Source organism: Rhinolophus hipposideros, assembly GCF_964194185.1.
Source record: "Rhinolophus hipposideros genome assembly, chromosome: 17".
Lineage (NCBI taxonomy): Eukaryota > Metazoa > Chordata > Mammalia > Chiroptera > Rhinolophidae > Rhinolophus > Rhinolophus hipposideros.
This window is the reverse complement of record NC_138063.1, coordinates 30249653-30265153: the sequence shown is the minus strand read 5'-3', so window position 1 is coordinate 30265153 and position 15501 is coordinate 30249653. Positions and strand designations below refer to the sequence as shown.

Sequence of the window (15501 nt, the reverse complement as noted above, 5' to 3'; positions counted from 1 at the left end):
GGTAATAACGTGGTTTGTATTTTCCTTTTGAAGAATGACAATATATGGTGACTATATTTTACTTAACTGAAAATTTAGGACTTTGTGTCTGACAAATGATATTTTTAATGGTTTTTGACATTTTTAAAATCTGAAAATCTTTAAAAGGACTTACAAATAATGTTTAAATATATATTTATCCCTTATCTAAAGGATTCAAATGGTATTAGCTCAGGATGGTTTCATAGCATCTGGGACCTGCCCGACCACACACAGGGGCACTAGGTAGGTTGCTTTTGGAAACTTCATCTGTCCTTTTGGCCCTAGCAGGAGGCCACAATCCAGACACCATCTTGCGGATCTCTTTGCTCAGTCTGTGTCTACACACAGATATAGAAACATAAAAACATGTATTTATACATCAAGGCACAGAGAAACAACAATCACTGATTTGGTGCCTTAATTGCATCTTCCAGATGCCCGGAATAGCCCATGTTTCTTCTGCTGTGGTCCACACTTTTTCTCTGAAATAAGATTTTGATAATTTCAGAGCCCAGGAATTCTCTTCAGATTTGGTTCTTAACATATTGTGTACTTAAAATAAGAAAATCTCAACTAGCATTATAATGATTGAAAATTATATTTACATGTAAAGCCATAATGTCTCCTTGCTTCTTTCTCTCTTCTTTTCTATAGCTTTGGGCCAGATTATGTTGTATGTGGATGGGATGAACGGAGTAATAAACCACAATGAAACCATTCAGTGGCTGTACACGCTCATTGGGTCAAAGGTAAGTGAAGTTTCTGGTTGAACATTTTATTCAGTTTGCACATCACACACCTTTCTTTCTGTTACCCTCTCTGAGATGGTTTTGCAGAAAGAAATCCTATTCAGTTTGGTTCCAGCCTTGTCACACTACAAATGAGGACTCGTATTTTATAGATTTTAGAATACACTCAAATTGTGAAGAGTGTATGATTCTTTAATGCATTTTATGTTTTCTTCTTTCAAGTTTTGTTCAAATGCTTCCAGCACCTCTCGTTCTCCATGTTTAATTTAAAAATTATATCATAAATATAGTCTCAATCTTACCTGCTATATTTCATGTTCCTATATGTTCAGTTACTTAAGTACATATTTATAGGTTGTGGCTATGTATATGCATATTCCTATTTATAGATGAAAGAATTTGAGACTGCCTTTCAACTCTACCATCCATTATAAAAGTAACCAACATGTATTAAAGATGTACCAGGCAACAGGCACCATTAGTAGATTGCCTTACAAGCATCTCTTTTAATCCACTTGAGACCGCTCTGAGGTAAATAATGTTATTCCCATTTGTAGTTGGGGAAATAATGCTTAGTTACGAGAATTTCCTCCATGGATATTAGCATGTCAGCCGTGCCTTGGCTATGAGGTCCTCACTGTGGAAGCGCTGTGCCAAGGAGGCAGATCCATCCTGTCATTTGAGGTGAAACGAAAGCTGGGCGAGGCTCTTACATCATGCTCTCTGGGTTCTCAGGTGGAGCCTTGAGGGACCGAGTTGGAGGGGGAATTTGGAAGAAGTAGAAAGAAGGGATCCTGTACTGAGCAGGTGCAAATGAACCAAAGCTAGAGTGTGGTCAGCTTTTGGGGTGAGGGTGGGGTGCAGCATTGTGGAGGAGATCAAAGTGACTGTAGTGGGCAACAGGGTCAGACAGAAGAGAGTGTAGAGGGCCTAGATGGGGGATTTGAACCTGACTTAAGCAGGTCACGGAATCAACAAGCTCTCCAGGGGGTTCCCCACAGAGCATGTGGTCAGCCCCCACTATTCCTTATCCCTGAATTCACTGCACCCCACTTTGGCTAGCCTATCAACGCTGCCATGCACCAGTTTTGTGCTCTCAGTGGTGAGTCACATCTTTTGGCCTTGCCTTACATTTTCTGCTTCCCAAGAACTCTGCTGTACTGCAGGAATGCTCAGCCCTGATTTGACGTTGTGTCAAGAGCAGATCTACTTTGAGGCTGTACCTTTCAGACTTCTAGAGTCCTGGTGAATGTGCCCTTGTGTGAGTGGGAGGACCTTTTCTCTTTGCATGACACTGGTATGCAGTACCCTTTGGGTCCCAGGAAGGTCCTTTGTTGACCCTTATATCTTCCTCTCAATTTTCTTTTTCCTCGTATTATTGATGACAGAATTTTTCCCTGTTTCGTAATAGAAACAGCCATGGTTTCTCTCAGGAGACTGAAAAACTCTTTTATTTTTTATTTGGCTTTGTTTTCTATGGAAAATGGAAACACTCTATTTACAGACTGCTGTAGGTGACCTTAGAAGCTGAGTGGAATGCTGGGCCCACTAAGTTGATGTAGCCAAGCTGAGGGAAGATTTATATCTCATATCCTGTTTCAGTGTTTTATGTCTTTTCCTTCCTTCTGCTGGGAGCCCTTCCCAACCTTCATGTTCATTTGGAGTTGCTCCCTCCAAGGCTCTCTGGATGGTCTCAGGGACCCCAAAAGCTAGGGAGACAGGAGGAAATTTTGCAATAAAAACAGACTTTTGGTGTATATCACGGCTGAGTAAGTAAGTCTTTATAGCTTCATTATGGTCATGAGAAAACACCAACAGCCAGCCTTATTTCTAAAAGGAAATGAGCCCTCACATTCATACAGTAGGAAAAGTGACAGTCTTTTAGCTCATCACAAGCGAGGGCAAGTTCTAGGTGGTGGGATGGGAGGGAGAGGAGAAGACACAGAGAGGAAAGACACAAAGAAGAGGAGAGGGAGCTGGGAAAAGAGAAGAAGAAAGACCACAGGGGAGGAAAAGAAAAGGGGGAGATGCGCAAAAGGAAGCAGGCTTCCCAGAGATGCAGCCATCTGCCCAGTAGACGGGAGGAAGGCTCAGAGCGTTGTATCAGCGTCCTGTAGATTTTTCTTTGGAGTCAGTCTGTAAGGAAATCAACCAACCAAAAAGGCGCACACAGGAAAATCCTTATTGCATTTCTAAATATCATGGAGAAATCACCAAATTAAGAGCTCTCAAGAATGAGTGTGTAGGGTTCTGCTTCCCCAGCCTCTTTTTTACCTATGTGGCACATGCGGTGTTCGGGAACCTGGGCAACTAAATGTTCTCCAGGCCTCTGTCTGAGGTGGGCTGTGTGCTTCCTCCCCAGCCACTGGGGGATCAGTGCTGGTTTGTTTATTTTCCATCTTTCACTTTCCCAAAGGACAGTCCATAGGAGTCTTTGGCTCCTACGTATGTTCAACCCTGGGCTGGTCAGTAGAGAACAAGAAAATAGAGACAAGGGTCAGCAGCCTAAGCCTTGGAGTTGACAGTATTGTTAAAAAGCAGAAAATGGGTGATGTCCACATCTGATGTGGCGATGTCAGAGGACGGCCTCCCAGGGCCTCGCTGGGCATGCTCAGTTCCAGGCTAATGGCCAAAAGTCAACAACAGCAGCAGTCACCAAGTTTGTCTTCAGTGTAATTCAAATGAGATCACCTCTTATTTACAAAACCAATAAGGTGTCCTCTGACAATCCCCCACACCCCATGTCTGGATAGTCAGGAATCTGCAAGAAGAATGGATGCACTAAACTGAAACTCTTAGGTTTCAAGAAGGAAGCTTCAGTTCCCTCCTTAAACATGCAAATTGGGTAACACGGCCACAAGAAGCTTTCCTAGTTCAAATGAAAGTAAGAAGTCAGGAAAGCCAGGGGTCCTAGGGCTTTCTTTTGACTAAGAGTCAGATTTCTCAGAACCCAAAAGGTTTACCTGGAGATCCAGTGGTTTTTGCCTGAAACGGGCACAGAGTGATAATGAAATCCGGGGTTAGAGAAACCTCGTCATTCTGTCTTCATAGTTCTTCATTTTTCCTTCCATGAAAGGCAACAAGATGTGATTTTGCAGCCTGCCAGGTCATTATGCAATGCATATTTGCAGATATTTGAGACTCAGAGCCAGAGGAGAAAATGATTTTGCAGCCAAATAATTACTTTTTAAAAGAAAGAAAAAAGTATTTTCAATAAAGTGTTTGATTCTATTTACACAAGTCCATCTTTAAACTCCCAAATCAGCAGTAAGAAGCAGAAGTCCACCACGTGACTTCTCACAGGGTATGGAATTTTTTTCTCTTCATACATCTGGAAGGCTAATTAATTGGGGTAAGATGATTCAGCTTATATTGCATAGCCTTTTGTCACCCTAATAGTGTGCCTGTCTCTCTGCATCTGTATGAATCCTTCTCTGGCCCATGAGGGAGGTCTCAGGGACCTCCCAACTCCTGTGGGCTCCCCAGGGCTGCCTCCTGATGCGCTCATGGAATCTGTCCTCTCTGTGTTGCTGTCCACCCTGGCTCGTCCTGGTCTCTCTAGTTTTCTGTCAGCTCCATTGAATCTAATTCTTCCAGCTGTGTCCCAGCTTGCTGACTACAGATCTCTATATATCCTTTGTACTTTTCTGAGGTTCAGCGTGCTTCTCTACTCCCCCTTAGCCCAGCTACCAAACCTGAGCTGAGGGAAGCCCTGGCCACAGCCCTCCTTTCACACACACACGATCTCTCACACACATTAGAGAGAGTCTCTCTCTCTCTCTCTCTCTCTCTCTCTCTCTCTCTCTCTCTCTCTCTCTCTCTCACACACACACACACACACACACACACACAGGAGGGAGAGGAATTGATAGGAATGGGAAGGAAGCTGGGGGGCTAGTGCAGTATTAAAGCTGTGAGGTGATGAGGCCTGTTGCTGTGGAAACAGAGAATAATGGAACTATGGAGACATTTTGAGGAATTGCTTCCTAGGATTGTGTTTCTGGATGTGGAAAAGTAAAAAAACAAAAACGAAAAACAGAAAACAGGAGTCAAAGATGGGGTCACAGTTTTGAATCTGGGCAGCTAGGAATACAGCAGTGCTTCTGGCAGGAGGAGAGGAGCTGGCAATTCGGGTCCATTGGCAGGAAAGCCCTGATATGCTGGTTTTGAGATGAAGACCGTATCCCCACGCAGAGCAAAGCAGGTGTCTCCAAGGTGCCAGGTGCTCCAGGAAGTGCTGGTTGGTGAAAAAGGAGAGGAGATTGTTGAGCCCTTTGGTCTCAGAGTCATTGGCATGTCACCGCTGTGTGAGCTGCTAGGTGACCCACATGTGGATGAGATCTGACATGCTTTTTGAGTTACATAATATAAAACCACAGAATCATAGTCTTGAAGAGGTGGCATCGTCTTGTTAAAGATGTTCCTGACCTTCACCAGCCACATTCCTGATACTGCCAACAGCCATGGTTGGACACCCGAACTGGTGGGAAGCTTTCCTTATCAGGACCCACACTGACCTCTCTGTCATTAACCTGATGCCCTGCCCTGCTTTCTGGAGCAGCACACACTCACTTCCCCATGGAAGCTCGCCAAGCTTGTGAAGGCAAGTTATGTCATCCTGTCCAAGCTATATGTGATGGTTTCCACAGAGTCCTTGGGGACATCATATGCAGTTCCTCATCAAAAGGTGACTAGCTTTTCTGTCCAGCCTGTGCAAAGACTGGTGTTATGGTAGTCTCCTGGGGTACAGCGTTTTTCACAGATCCAACTTCTGGCTCACTAGGCTTTTCAGCGGCAGCTCTAGGTACTGGCTCAAATCACACTGATAATCCACTAAACCTCCTCGGTTTGTTTTTGAGACGTCCATGTTTGCCACTTTCTTCCAGTCTACACCTAAAGGCAGGGCTTTGCATTTTTTCCCCATTAATTTCAGGTCAGCGTTCGAACCTCAAGGTAATTATGAATTTGCTTTGGCGTTCCGCATATTAACTGTTAATCTGGGTTTGATTTAAGATAAATTTCATAAGCAGAGCTTCTGTGTCATTGACCAAAATGTCGACAGAGGTAATGGATGGATGAGCCAATGCAGCATGGAGGGTGACACTGATCACTCTAGGTGTGTTAGGATCATTTTGGTGCAGTGAGCGAGAACGTACCTAACTCTGTGACCAGCCAGCCTCGTTTTTCCAGAGTTGACAAGGCCTTCCTGAAGTCAATGTCTGCTATGCTGCCCCTTGTGGGAAGCACGTAGCTTTAGAGTCACACACACCTATGTGATCCTTTAGATAGATGATTTTTTCATCTGTAAAATGGAGCTAATAATAGTGAAGAATCTGTAAAACACTGAGCCTTGTGCCTGCACGTAAGTGCCCAGTGATACGAGCTAACAACTCTTTTCCCACAAGTCCACCAACCTGAAAGAAAGGAGATGCACTCAGCTTGCCATCTGGAAACTGCTGGGTCTAGGTGTTTTCCTCTCTTTTCTAAGTGCTCATGAGACATTTGTCCTCAAATCCTCTGGAGCATATTGCCCAGGATCAATAGTGGGTTTAGTAAAGTGTAGGATTTAATTTTTGAACTTAGTCTTTAATCCTTTTCTGAAAATTAGGATAGTTAACTTTTTATAGACTTTTGGCAACTCCTCTGTTCTCTCCATGTTGCCTTAAAAGTTAACTAATTTTAACTTTGCGTTGTTTGAGGTACCTGCATTGTACATTCTCAGAGCATCAAATATTATGCTCAGGTATTGTTAGTAGTGTTATGAAGGATTCTTTGAATTGATATGTCCAACTGTACAAAAAAAAAAAAAGAAGGAAATAGTTTCTGTCTAGATAAACATGATTATCTGAAATCCTGTTCTCACTGTAATGGAGCATGACTTGTACTGTCGTTTGAGTTACATAATTTCCCAAGACTTAATCTCTGCATCTTTGGATCCTCACATTAGGAAATAGAGCTCATGTGCCTACATTAGAATCATTTAACTGTTAATAGGATGCTGGTTAAGATTTTGCATCTGGCCTCTGTCCAAGAAAAGAAAGCTTTAGGGTTTAAAATGCTTCCAGTGACTGACATAAAAAATATGTTTTGCGTGGGTAAAACTTTTATTTACCCTCATTGTGTTTCATTTTGGACAATTTATGTTGACTTATCATTGAGTTAACTGATTTTTTTCCCTCAGCTCTGTTGAGTCTTTCTGATGAACTTATGAAACACATCCTTCATCTTTTTGACCATGGGGTTTTGTCCCCTCGCATTTCCCTTTGACTCCTTTTCTGGTTTCCCTCTGCTGAACTTTCTCATCTGTTCATGCATGCTATCCACCTTTCCAGGAAAGTCTTTAACACTAATTATAGTGAATGATGTCGTTCCAACATGGAGTCAAATCTGAATCTGGTTCTGTTCATTGCTTTGCTTCTTGACAGCAGGGATGGGAATTGGGGGCTAGCTTGCTTTTTTGTATATCTTGTAATTTTTGGTTGAAAGCTTGGTGTCATGTGTAGGACAGAATAACCTGAGATAAGTGGTGTTAAAGCCGACAGCTGGGCAAGCCTCTCATGCTGGGCTTTAAAGGGGAGAGATTGTCAGTCTGCTCATGAGTGGAACTGGCTTTGCTGCTCATTTGGCTTTGTTGTGTTTGGTTATCTTCAGTGCACCACCAGTTTCCAAGTTTCTCAAAGCATTATCTTGTGTTTTGGGTGAATGCTCATTGGCCAGAAAGTTTTTCTCAACGTTCCTTTTTCACTCTGACCTTTAGATCTTCCCTATGTGTCTGAGCCTCAGAGAAGGTCTGCCTCCATGCTTCTGTCCCTCCCTTAGTGATACACTACCGGTACTTGCTAGCCCGGGGAATGGGCGACTGGGCTTTCTCTTTGTCCCACATTAGTCTTTAGCAGGGTCTGGGGGTGTACCTGTACCTCCCTCAGTAGTAGGAGACCTGGAAAGGTCTGGGCTCAGAACGGTTTCCTGCCAGGAGTTGTAGTCTTTTCCCTTCTCCTACTGCACCTGTGCTATGGGGGCAACAAGATTTATTGTCCTTCCCTGTGGCTTATGTCTCATAGAGGAGAAGGTGCTGTGTGTGGTTCCCCTCCTTTCCAGGTGGTGTGGTGGCTGTTCCCCTCCTCCTGAGGGGCTGTTGCAGTTGCTCTGGTTATTTGTCTGTGTACCCCCAGGCCTGCACCATGGGGAGATGTTCTTAGGTCTCCAGCTTTGCCCTCAATCTTCTTCACGAGTGTCGTGGAGTTCCTTGGAGAACACCTGTGAGTAAATGCCGAATCATTCTGTGTCTATAGTTCCCAGGGTTTCCATACTCTTATGGTAGTTCATACTCGGCCTTTAGCACTTTGTTAAAACTATTACCTGGGTGTTTCTTACTGCTTGGTAGCTTGGTATGGTGGCTCCATCTTCCTTCCATACTCTGCCGGAGATGGGCCATTGTCGGTGTCCCATCTTTTCTTGGCCGAAGGAAAGCTGTCCCTCCTTAGATTTCAGACTACTTGGTTGCCCTGCAACACCAGCTGTCTAATGGGCTCAAGAAAAGTTATGATTTTAATGATTATTTGGCTTTTCTTATTGTTAGGTTTGGAGTGCCATTCTTTGCAGCTTTCGTAGTAGAAGCCAGAGGGCTAATTTTGTAGATTAGAAAAAACACTTTAAATGTATTCAATATCATGAGATCTACTCAACCAATAAATCTATTGCATTTTTGTGTTTAATCTTTCCAAATTACTTAAAGTAATATGTATTTTATTAGTAGAAATTTAGGTTAAAACTAATTTTTATGATGTAATGATAACAGATTGAAGTTTATTGGTGTAATATGAAATTTTGATATTAAAAATAACCTTTTAAAACTTTTACTGATTTTTTATGATTATAAATGTAATGTACTCTCGTGTGTAAAACTTTAGAACTACAAAAAAGTAAAGCAAAAATCAAGTGAAATGATACATAAAGATTTTTAACTTCAGACATTTCCTTGTGATTTTTCTTTAAATTTTTCTTACGTAGTTAACACTAAATATATTATATGCATTTTTCTGTTTTATTTTTATATTTTAAAAGCACAGTATTTAAATGCCTACATAATATTCTGTCATACAAATATACTATGATTCATTTGAGTTTTTCTCATATTGTTAAATAATCACATTGTTTCTGATTCTGTGTGATATTTAAAGAGCTTCATGGTTTCTAATTTCATGAAAACATATTCAGTGAATGAGGTTGTATTTGATTTTTCTCCATTTTATCAATATTTCATTAGGTAAGATTTTTTTAAATTCCATGAGTTTTAATGGCACATTTACATGATATTTGTTTATTTATTTATTTATTTACATGAAATTTGTGTTAGAGACATTGCGAGTACAAAGGGCCAGCTTCCCCTTACAGGCTATTTCTTTTCTGCTGTCCATGTAGCTATTACACCCAGAAAACTGATTCTCACTCATTTGATTTCTTGGATACCGCCATGTGAAGATAATCTCAGTGGAAGGAAAAAAAAATAAATAAAAGGAAGATTTACTAGTCATTGTTTCAGGAAGATGTCAGTGAAAGAGACCAGAGGTTCAGGCCAGACTTTATAGGGACAAGCATGCTGAGGGGCCCCGATGGTCCAGGATGGGTATCCAGCCACAGGGTTGGAACAGCAGTTTCTCCAATCCACTTAGGGAGCTGATATGTCGTTCCTCAACTCTCAAGAGGCTTATTGATAAATCAGAATGGCAGTTTACTACTTTACATTGACCAGATCCCTATGAACTTGAAAAACAGGAACAGAGGATGGGGCTTGGATCCTTCTGCCCTTTTAGGGCATGTGACCAAGGAGATGGGAGCTGCCAAACTCTTGCTAACAGCACATTCACCATACCTGCACCATAGTTGTTGTCCACTGTCCTGTTTCCAGGGCTGGTTATTCTCTGAAGAAATTTCTTTAATCTTGATTATCGCTTGGAAAAGAATATTTGTTACATTTCCCCCAAGGCCTAGGTTTTTGCACTAGAGGGAAAGATGGGATTCCTCATAGTGTAGTAGAAAGAATCCGATTGGCTTGTGTTTTTCTTTGACTTCCTCTAGAAATGAGCTGTGTGAGAAGTTACATAGCCTCCTAGAACATGAGATTTTGCATCTGAAAATGGAGATATCAGTAACTGGAAAAGTACCCAACCCTGTTGATTTTCCTCCTTCATTTTGCAAATACTATCGAGGTATTCCTTAAGGCAGTATATAGTGCAGAGTTTCTGATATCCTTAGTTAATAGTGAGCATGGATTTATGTTCGCTATTGTACCCATGGCACTTGTGTTACCTAACTTTTCATTGAATATTCTAAGGGAAAGTTAGCAAAGTGGATATTTTCTGGTCTTGTCCACTTTTAGTCATTATTCTTTCAAGAAACCTCTAGCTCAGCCCCAGAACTTTATCTCAATAGAAGAAAATATTCACTTGTAGTATTATTTATTACTTTGACATCTATTTTGGTTATTTTTAATAGTCTGCTATATTTTACATTCCGCAAGATTTCCTATCCACTAACTAGTGAAAACTTAAGTTGTTCCCAGCCTTGCACTTGGCTACTACACTAATCACAAAGCTGGTTCTGTTTCTGCACATTGCGTCAGGTCATAAGCAGGTCGGCCATCAGGCCCGGAGGACATAGCACATAGCACAGGTGACTTCCTGTCCTGGCAGATAATGCCAACTCTAATGTCTACGCTTCTCCTTTAGGGACACATGAAAGCCAAGGCCCAAAGTTCTGCACGCAGGTAATATATTTGGGCACACACTTTATGTCTGAAAAGACCCACCTCATTTTACGGACAATGTCTTATTTGAAGTCGGAGGTGTCTGTTGGCGTGTTGGATACCCATTTACAAAGGCTTAATGCCCGTTCTGAACTTCTTAGGAATTCTGAGCTTAAGTACGTATCATTGGAATGCAGTGTTTAATTGAGGAGTTCTTAAAGATAAGTATCTTAAGTCAGTTGAATTTTTGTTGTTGTTGTTAAAATACTCGGGATAGTCTTAGTTCTGGTAAGCTTGTAAACAGTGACAGCACTTTATAGATCAAGTTATCTTACCAATTTCTAATTTAGTTTTAATAACCAGCATCTACTTCTATAACATATGTTAATGCTTTTTTAGTGGAAAATGAAAACAAATAGAATGAAGCATGTTTTTCTAACCCCCTTTGTAATTTAAATCCTGAGGTTTGGAAGTTGTTTTCTTTTTATGGATGTTGAATTTTTCGAAGAGGAGTAGGAATTTGGAGATTTTTTTGGAATACTTTTATTTCTACTTAATAAGCAGCATATTTGACCTGCTAAGTATAGTCCTTGGGTTTCTCCAAGTACAATAAAACATGACGGGAGTTCCAGTTTGCTTTCAAGTGTGAAATTATTGAGAAAAAAATGGCCTTTTATTCCTTTTCCATACATCTGGTGGTTATATTTTATCAAAACCTAGACACCCCGATTCTGTACAGGCTGACTCCACACCTTCCCTGTGTGTTGACCCAGAAAATTAACAAAACAAAACAAAACCAAAAACAGCAAAGCACAGTGTTGACATCTTCCTGCTACCTTCCATCCCAGCCTTCCTGGCAGGGAGGTGACGTTGGAGTCCTGAGGTGTTCATGTAGTTTGGAGGTGAAATCGCTGACTGAGGTTTCACCTGACAAATGGCATATCCTTGCGTCAAAGGCTTCTTTATTCCTCTGAGGACTGATGGCCTCTGCTTTATGAAGAGCAGGAACAGAGAGTGCAAATGGAGAGCTGCAGCAGAAAGTAAAGTTCAGCCCAGTCTTCCCCCGCTGACCCTCAAATGTGCAAATGCGTATGAGAAGCACAACAATTCACAGCTGGCTGTGTGTCCCCATCCACCCCTGTACAAAGGGCTGTCTCTGATTCCTGTTATACACTGTCACTTAGCTGAGTGTTTTAAAGCAATATAAAGCATAATTTGTTAGATTGGGCAGCATTGACATAGAATATTAGCATTCACTAGAACGTAATTACTTGAAAAGGAAGTAACCTATAGCCCAAAGGCTGAATCTAGACCCCAGTGTGTTTCCTCCAGCCCTAAGAAGTGGAATCATTTGTGTCAACAGGAACCCAAAGGCCATCACACAGCTCTTCTGCTCCATGGAAGCCAAGAGGGTGGCTGGATCAGCTCTCAGCCTGTCTGACTGACTCTCCTCCTTGCTCTAAGGGCTGTCTAAGGGACTTTCCATCCTCAGTGACCTGGCTCTGAGGGCCTCTTGGATGTGTAACACACTCAGTTGTACAGTATGGAGGTGTTCTAGGTCCTCTCTCAGCAGTGGGATGACTACCTCCTTGAAGGCAGGGCCATGGCTTCCTTATGCCCTCACAGAACCTTCCTGGATGTTGGGCATCTGGAAGCTGCTGAAGATGTTGAAAGAGGAAGCAGATTATCTTGGGATGAGAAGGGACCTTAAATGGGGTCATCCAGTCCACCCGATTCCAGGCTCTGAATTCCTTCAGCAATAACCTTAGCAAGTAGTCTCTTAGGGCCCCTGGACATAGGAGTTTTCACTCTCTGCATCAGCCTGTTTGACCACTGCTTCTGAGGCTGACTGCTGGTTTCCCTGCATCCCTGTTTAACTCTTTTGTGACTGTCGTGTTAGCTTCCCAAGTGATCAATCTTCCGTAAGAATGAGAATCAATTCTTACTGATTTTCCCTCGGTGCTACACAGATGAGCAAGTGTTGGAGCCTGTAAGCCACTGCAACGAAACGCTTCATTAGAACATGAAGGGCCTCCAGGCAGAGCTGAAAGGCAATTCAGATTGGAGTGACGCTGCCGTGTCCCTTTGAGAAGCCTTCAGTGCCTGAGCCATGCAGTGGTGTGTGCGTTGGCACCCATATGGCTTCCTCCCACCGTCCTCATTCATGATCCTTGCTCTTGCTCCGTGGTAGGCCTGCCTCTCCTGATCCGTCATTGGCCTCTGGTTTGCCCCTTCTCAGCAGAGGTGGGCTGGTTGTCTCAATAGCCACTCTTATTAGAATGTGTCTAAGATAAGCGCGAGTGACACCAAGAATGGATTTTTTAGAGCTTTGAGATGAGCAGTGAGTCTGAACTTGGAGGAATGGGTTATGTGGCCTTCACTGTGGCTGTTCCCACACTTTGGAGGGTTTTGACTGCATTCCAGGTAGCTGAGGGCATCAAATGAAGTGATTTCTGGATAAATGAGGGATTAATGTAGAAATCTTTTGAAGTAAGGTACTTTTATTACTTTCAAGTCTATGCAGCGAGACTAATAAGGATTTCTGAGGAGAAGTCTTGCTGAATGGATTTTGATGATTAGTTAGGACATGCTTGCAATTAGTATCATGCGTTTCCGTAAAGGTATTGTTCTAATGCTCTCTTTTTTCTAAAGTACTTTAGCTAATACGATTCTTATTAATTTTACATGGTAAGCTTCTGAACATACAGAAACATAAAATTAGACTCAATTGAAACCAAATTCATAGAAACCTAAACTCATGAATCAAAAGAGTTTGGTGGTTCTTTTTTTTTTTTTTTTTTTTTTTAATTACAGTGGTAAAAGAGCTCCAAACAGAGTCTTTACAGCAAAGAAGAAGACTTAAATAGGCATGTTGAGACAAACAGGAAAAGAAGATTTACTAGAAAACAGTGGTTTCTTAATTAGAGAGCATGGTAAGGGAGAGTGGCTAAGGGGTTTTGGGTCCCTGGGACCATGTTGGCCAAGACCTCATGACCACAGAGATGGTGAGACGGAGCCTTGATGAGACGCATAGGGGGACCCTGGCTGAGACCAGCTAATGGGGGAGTGGGATTGGGCAGCAGCCAGGTTCTTTCCCAGGAAGGTACTGAGAAGGTTTAAACCGCATAATGACAGTCCGCCCACAAAGGAAGTTGCCAAGCCTGGACTTGCTGGGTGTTTTATTTACTTGAAGAAATTTCTTCAGCTCGAAAAATACAAAGATAGTGCAGTTCATTATGCCGTGCCTTCCCCTCTTACCCCCAACCTTGTAGTTGTTAAGACAAATACTCCGGAATTTAGTTTATTCCAAGTCAGGGAGCAGAAGACCAAATGTGGGACTCAAGTTATGAAGGTGGTCACGCTCTTAAAAGTTCAAAGCCCTTCAGAGAACTCAGTTCCCAGTGTGGGAAGGACATCACCATGGAATGGAAGTCCCAGGAGCTCCTTGTCCTCAGTGCAGGGGTGCAGGCGCTAGGCTTTGCTGAGGACTGTGGGGTGGGCAGGGTAAGGAAATGGAAGTTGGGGCCAATGTCACTTGCTCCACGCAATATCAGGGAGATGGATTTGAAGAAGCGTCTGTGAAAAGGACATGCCAGCCTGCCCTGCATGTGCAGCACTGACTGAGCCACTCCTCTGGGACAGATGCCGTTTCCGGTGTGTGAGATAAAACATCTCTGCCACCAAGTGGCTTATTTCTGCTTGGGGAAACCAAGGGATATGAGGTGAACAAATGTGTATGTATGTATGTAGCAATTTCAGGTAATGATAAAGGATGTGAAGAAAATCAAACAGGGTGATATAAGAGTGACCAAGAGGCTCCTTTAGATGAAGTAGTCAGGAAGGCATTTCCCACGAGGGGAAACTTCTCAGACCTGAAGGACAGGTAAAGGCCATTGCTATGGTGACTAGTTAAAGACTAGCCAATGAGACGTTCTGAATCATGAGCAAGCTTCAGTATGTTAAAAACATATAGTCCCATGACTAAAGAATGGTGGTGGAGGTGAGGGTCGTGCACTGATTAACTGATGACTGGAGCACACTGGGCAGGAGGGAGAGTGACAGGAGAGAAAGTCAGAGACCTAGACAGAGGCCAGGACGTAAAACATGGATCGTATCCTGAATGTGATGCCGAGTGATTGGAGGAGTGCCATGGCCACTCTGGCTGCTATTTGGAGAATGGACTTCAGGGGACAAGGCTGGATGTACTCCCAGTGGTCTGGCATGGAAAGGGAGATGGAGAGGTGGATTGAGTTAGGACAGGCAGTCCTGTCAGGACCGGCAGGTGGATTTGTTGTGAGAATGGGGTAAGAGAAATGCAGGATGACTCCCACTTGCCACTCAGACGATGGGGCCTTGGGTGGAGATGCGACTGTGAAAGGATCCGGCTGGGAGTGGTGGGTGGAATAGAGTGAGCATGAGTTAACATCAAGCGTTCTCTGTGGCCACATTGAATTTGAGGTGCCCGTTAGCATCTGAATGGAGATGTCTGGGGTCAGGTGAGTGGGCAACCACCTGGCATAGGAGTTTGATCATGTCTGGGAAGCAACAGTTAGTGCTGTCACAGATGGGATTTAAAACCACGAGACTGGATGAGCTCACCTAGAGAGAGTATGTGGAAAGAGAAGGAAAGGGCGCATGTGTGAACTGTGACCTTTTCCTCACCTAGAAGTTGAGCACCATACAAGGAGCCAGCAAAGGGATGACCATTCAAGTAGGAGACTGTGGTTGGCCATGATGGGATGACATTGTTTCTGGAGGGAGCAATGAATTGTGTCCTATGCCATTGAGAGTTGAGCTAAAATGGGCACAGAGAAGTAACCATTGGATTTGATCACATGGAGGCCCTCGGCAACCTTAACAAGCATACTTTATTTGCGTGGTGGTGACAGAAGCCCTGTCAGATTGGGTTGAGGAGTCAGTTGGAGGTGTGGAAGTGCAGCCAGGACTGTGACAACTTTTTTGAAAAGTTCTCCTATAAAGAGAGCT

General features: G+C 42.9%; 1 protein-coding gene across 9 annotated transcripts in view; it reads left to right on the top strand.

The window, feature by feature from the left end:
* FHOD3 (formin homology 2 domain containing 3) overlaps positions 1 to 15501 on the top strand; it is a 430821-nt gene that overhangs the window by 246509 nt on the left and 168811 nt on the right. For all 9 annotated transcript variants that reach the window (XM_081079071.1, XM_081079070.1, XM_081079067.1 and 6 more), the window contains one exon: positions 676 to 770. In XM_081079071.1, coding sequence (XP_080935197.1) covers positions 676 to 770 — 95 coding nt within the window. The remainder of the gene's footprint in view (positions 1 to 675; positions 771 to 15501) is intronic.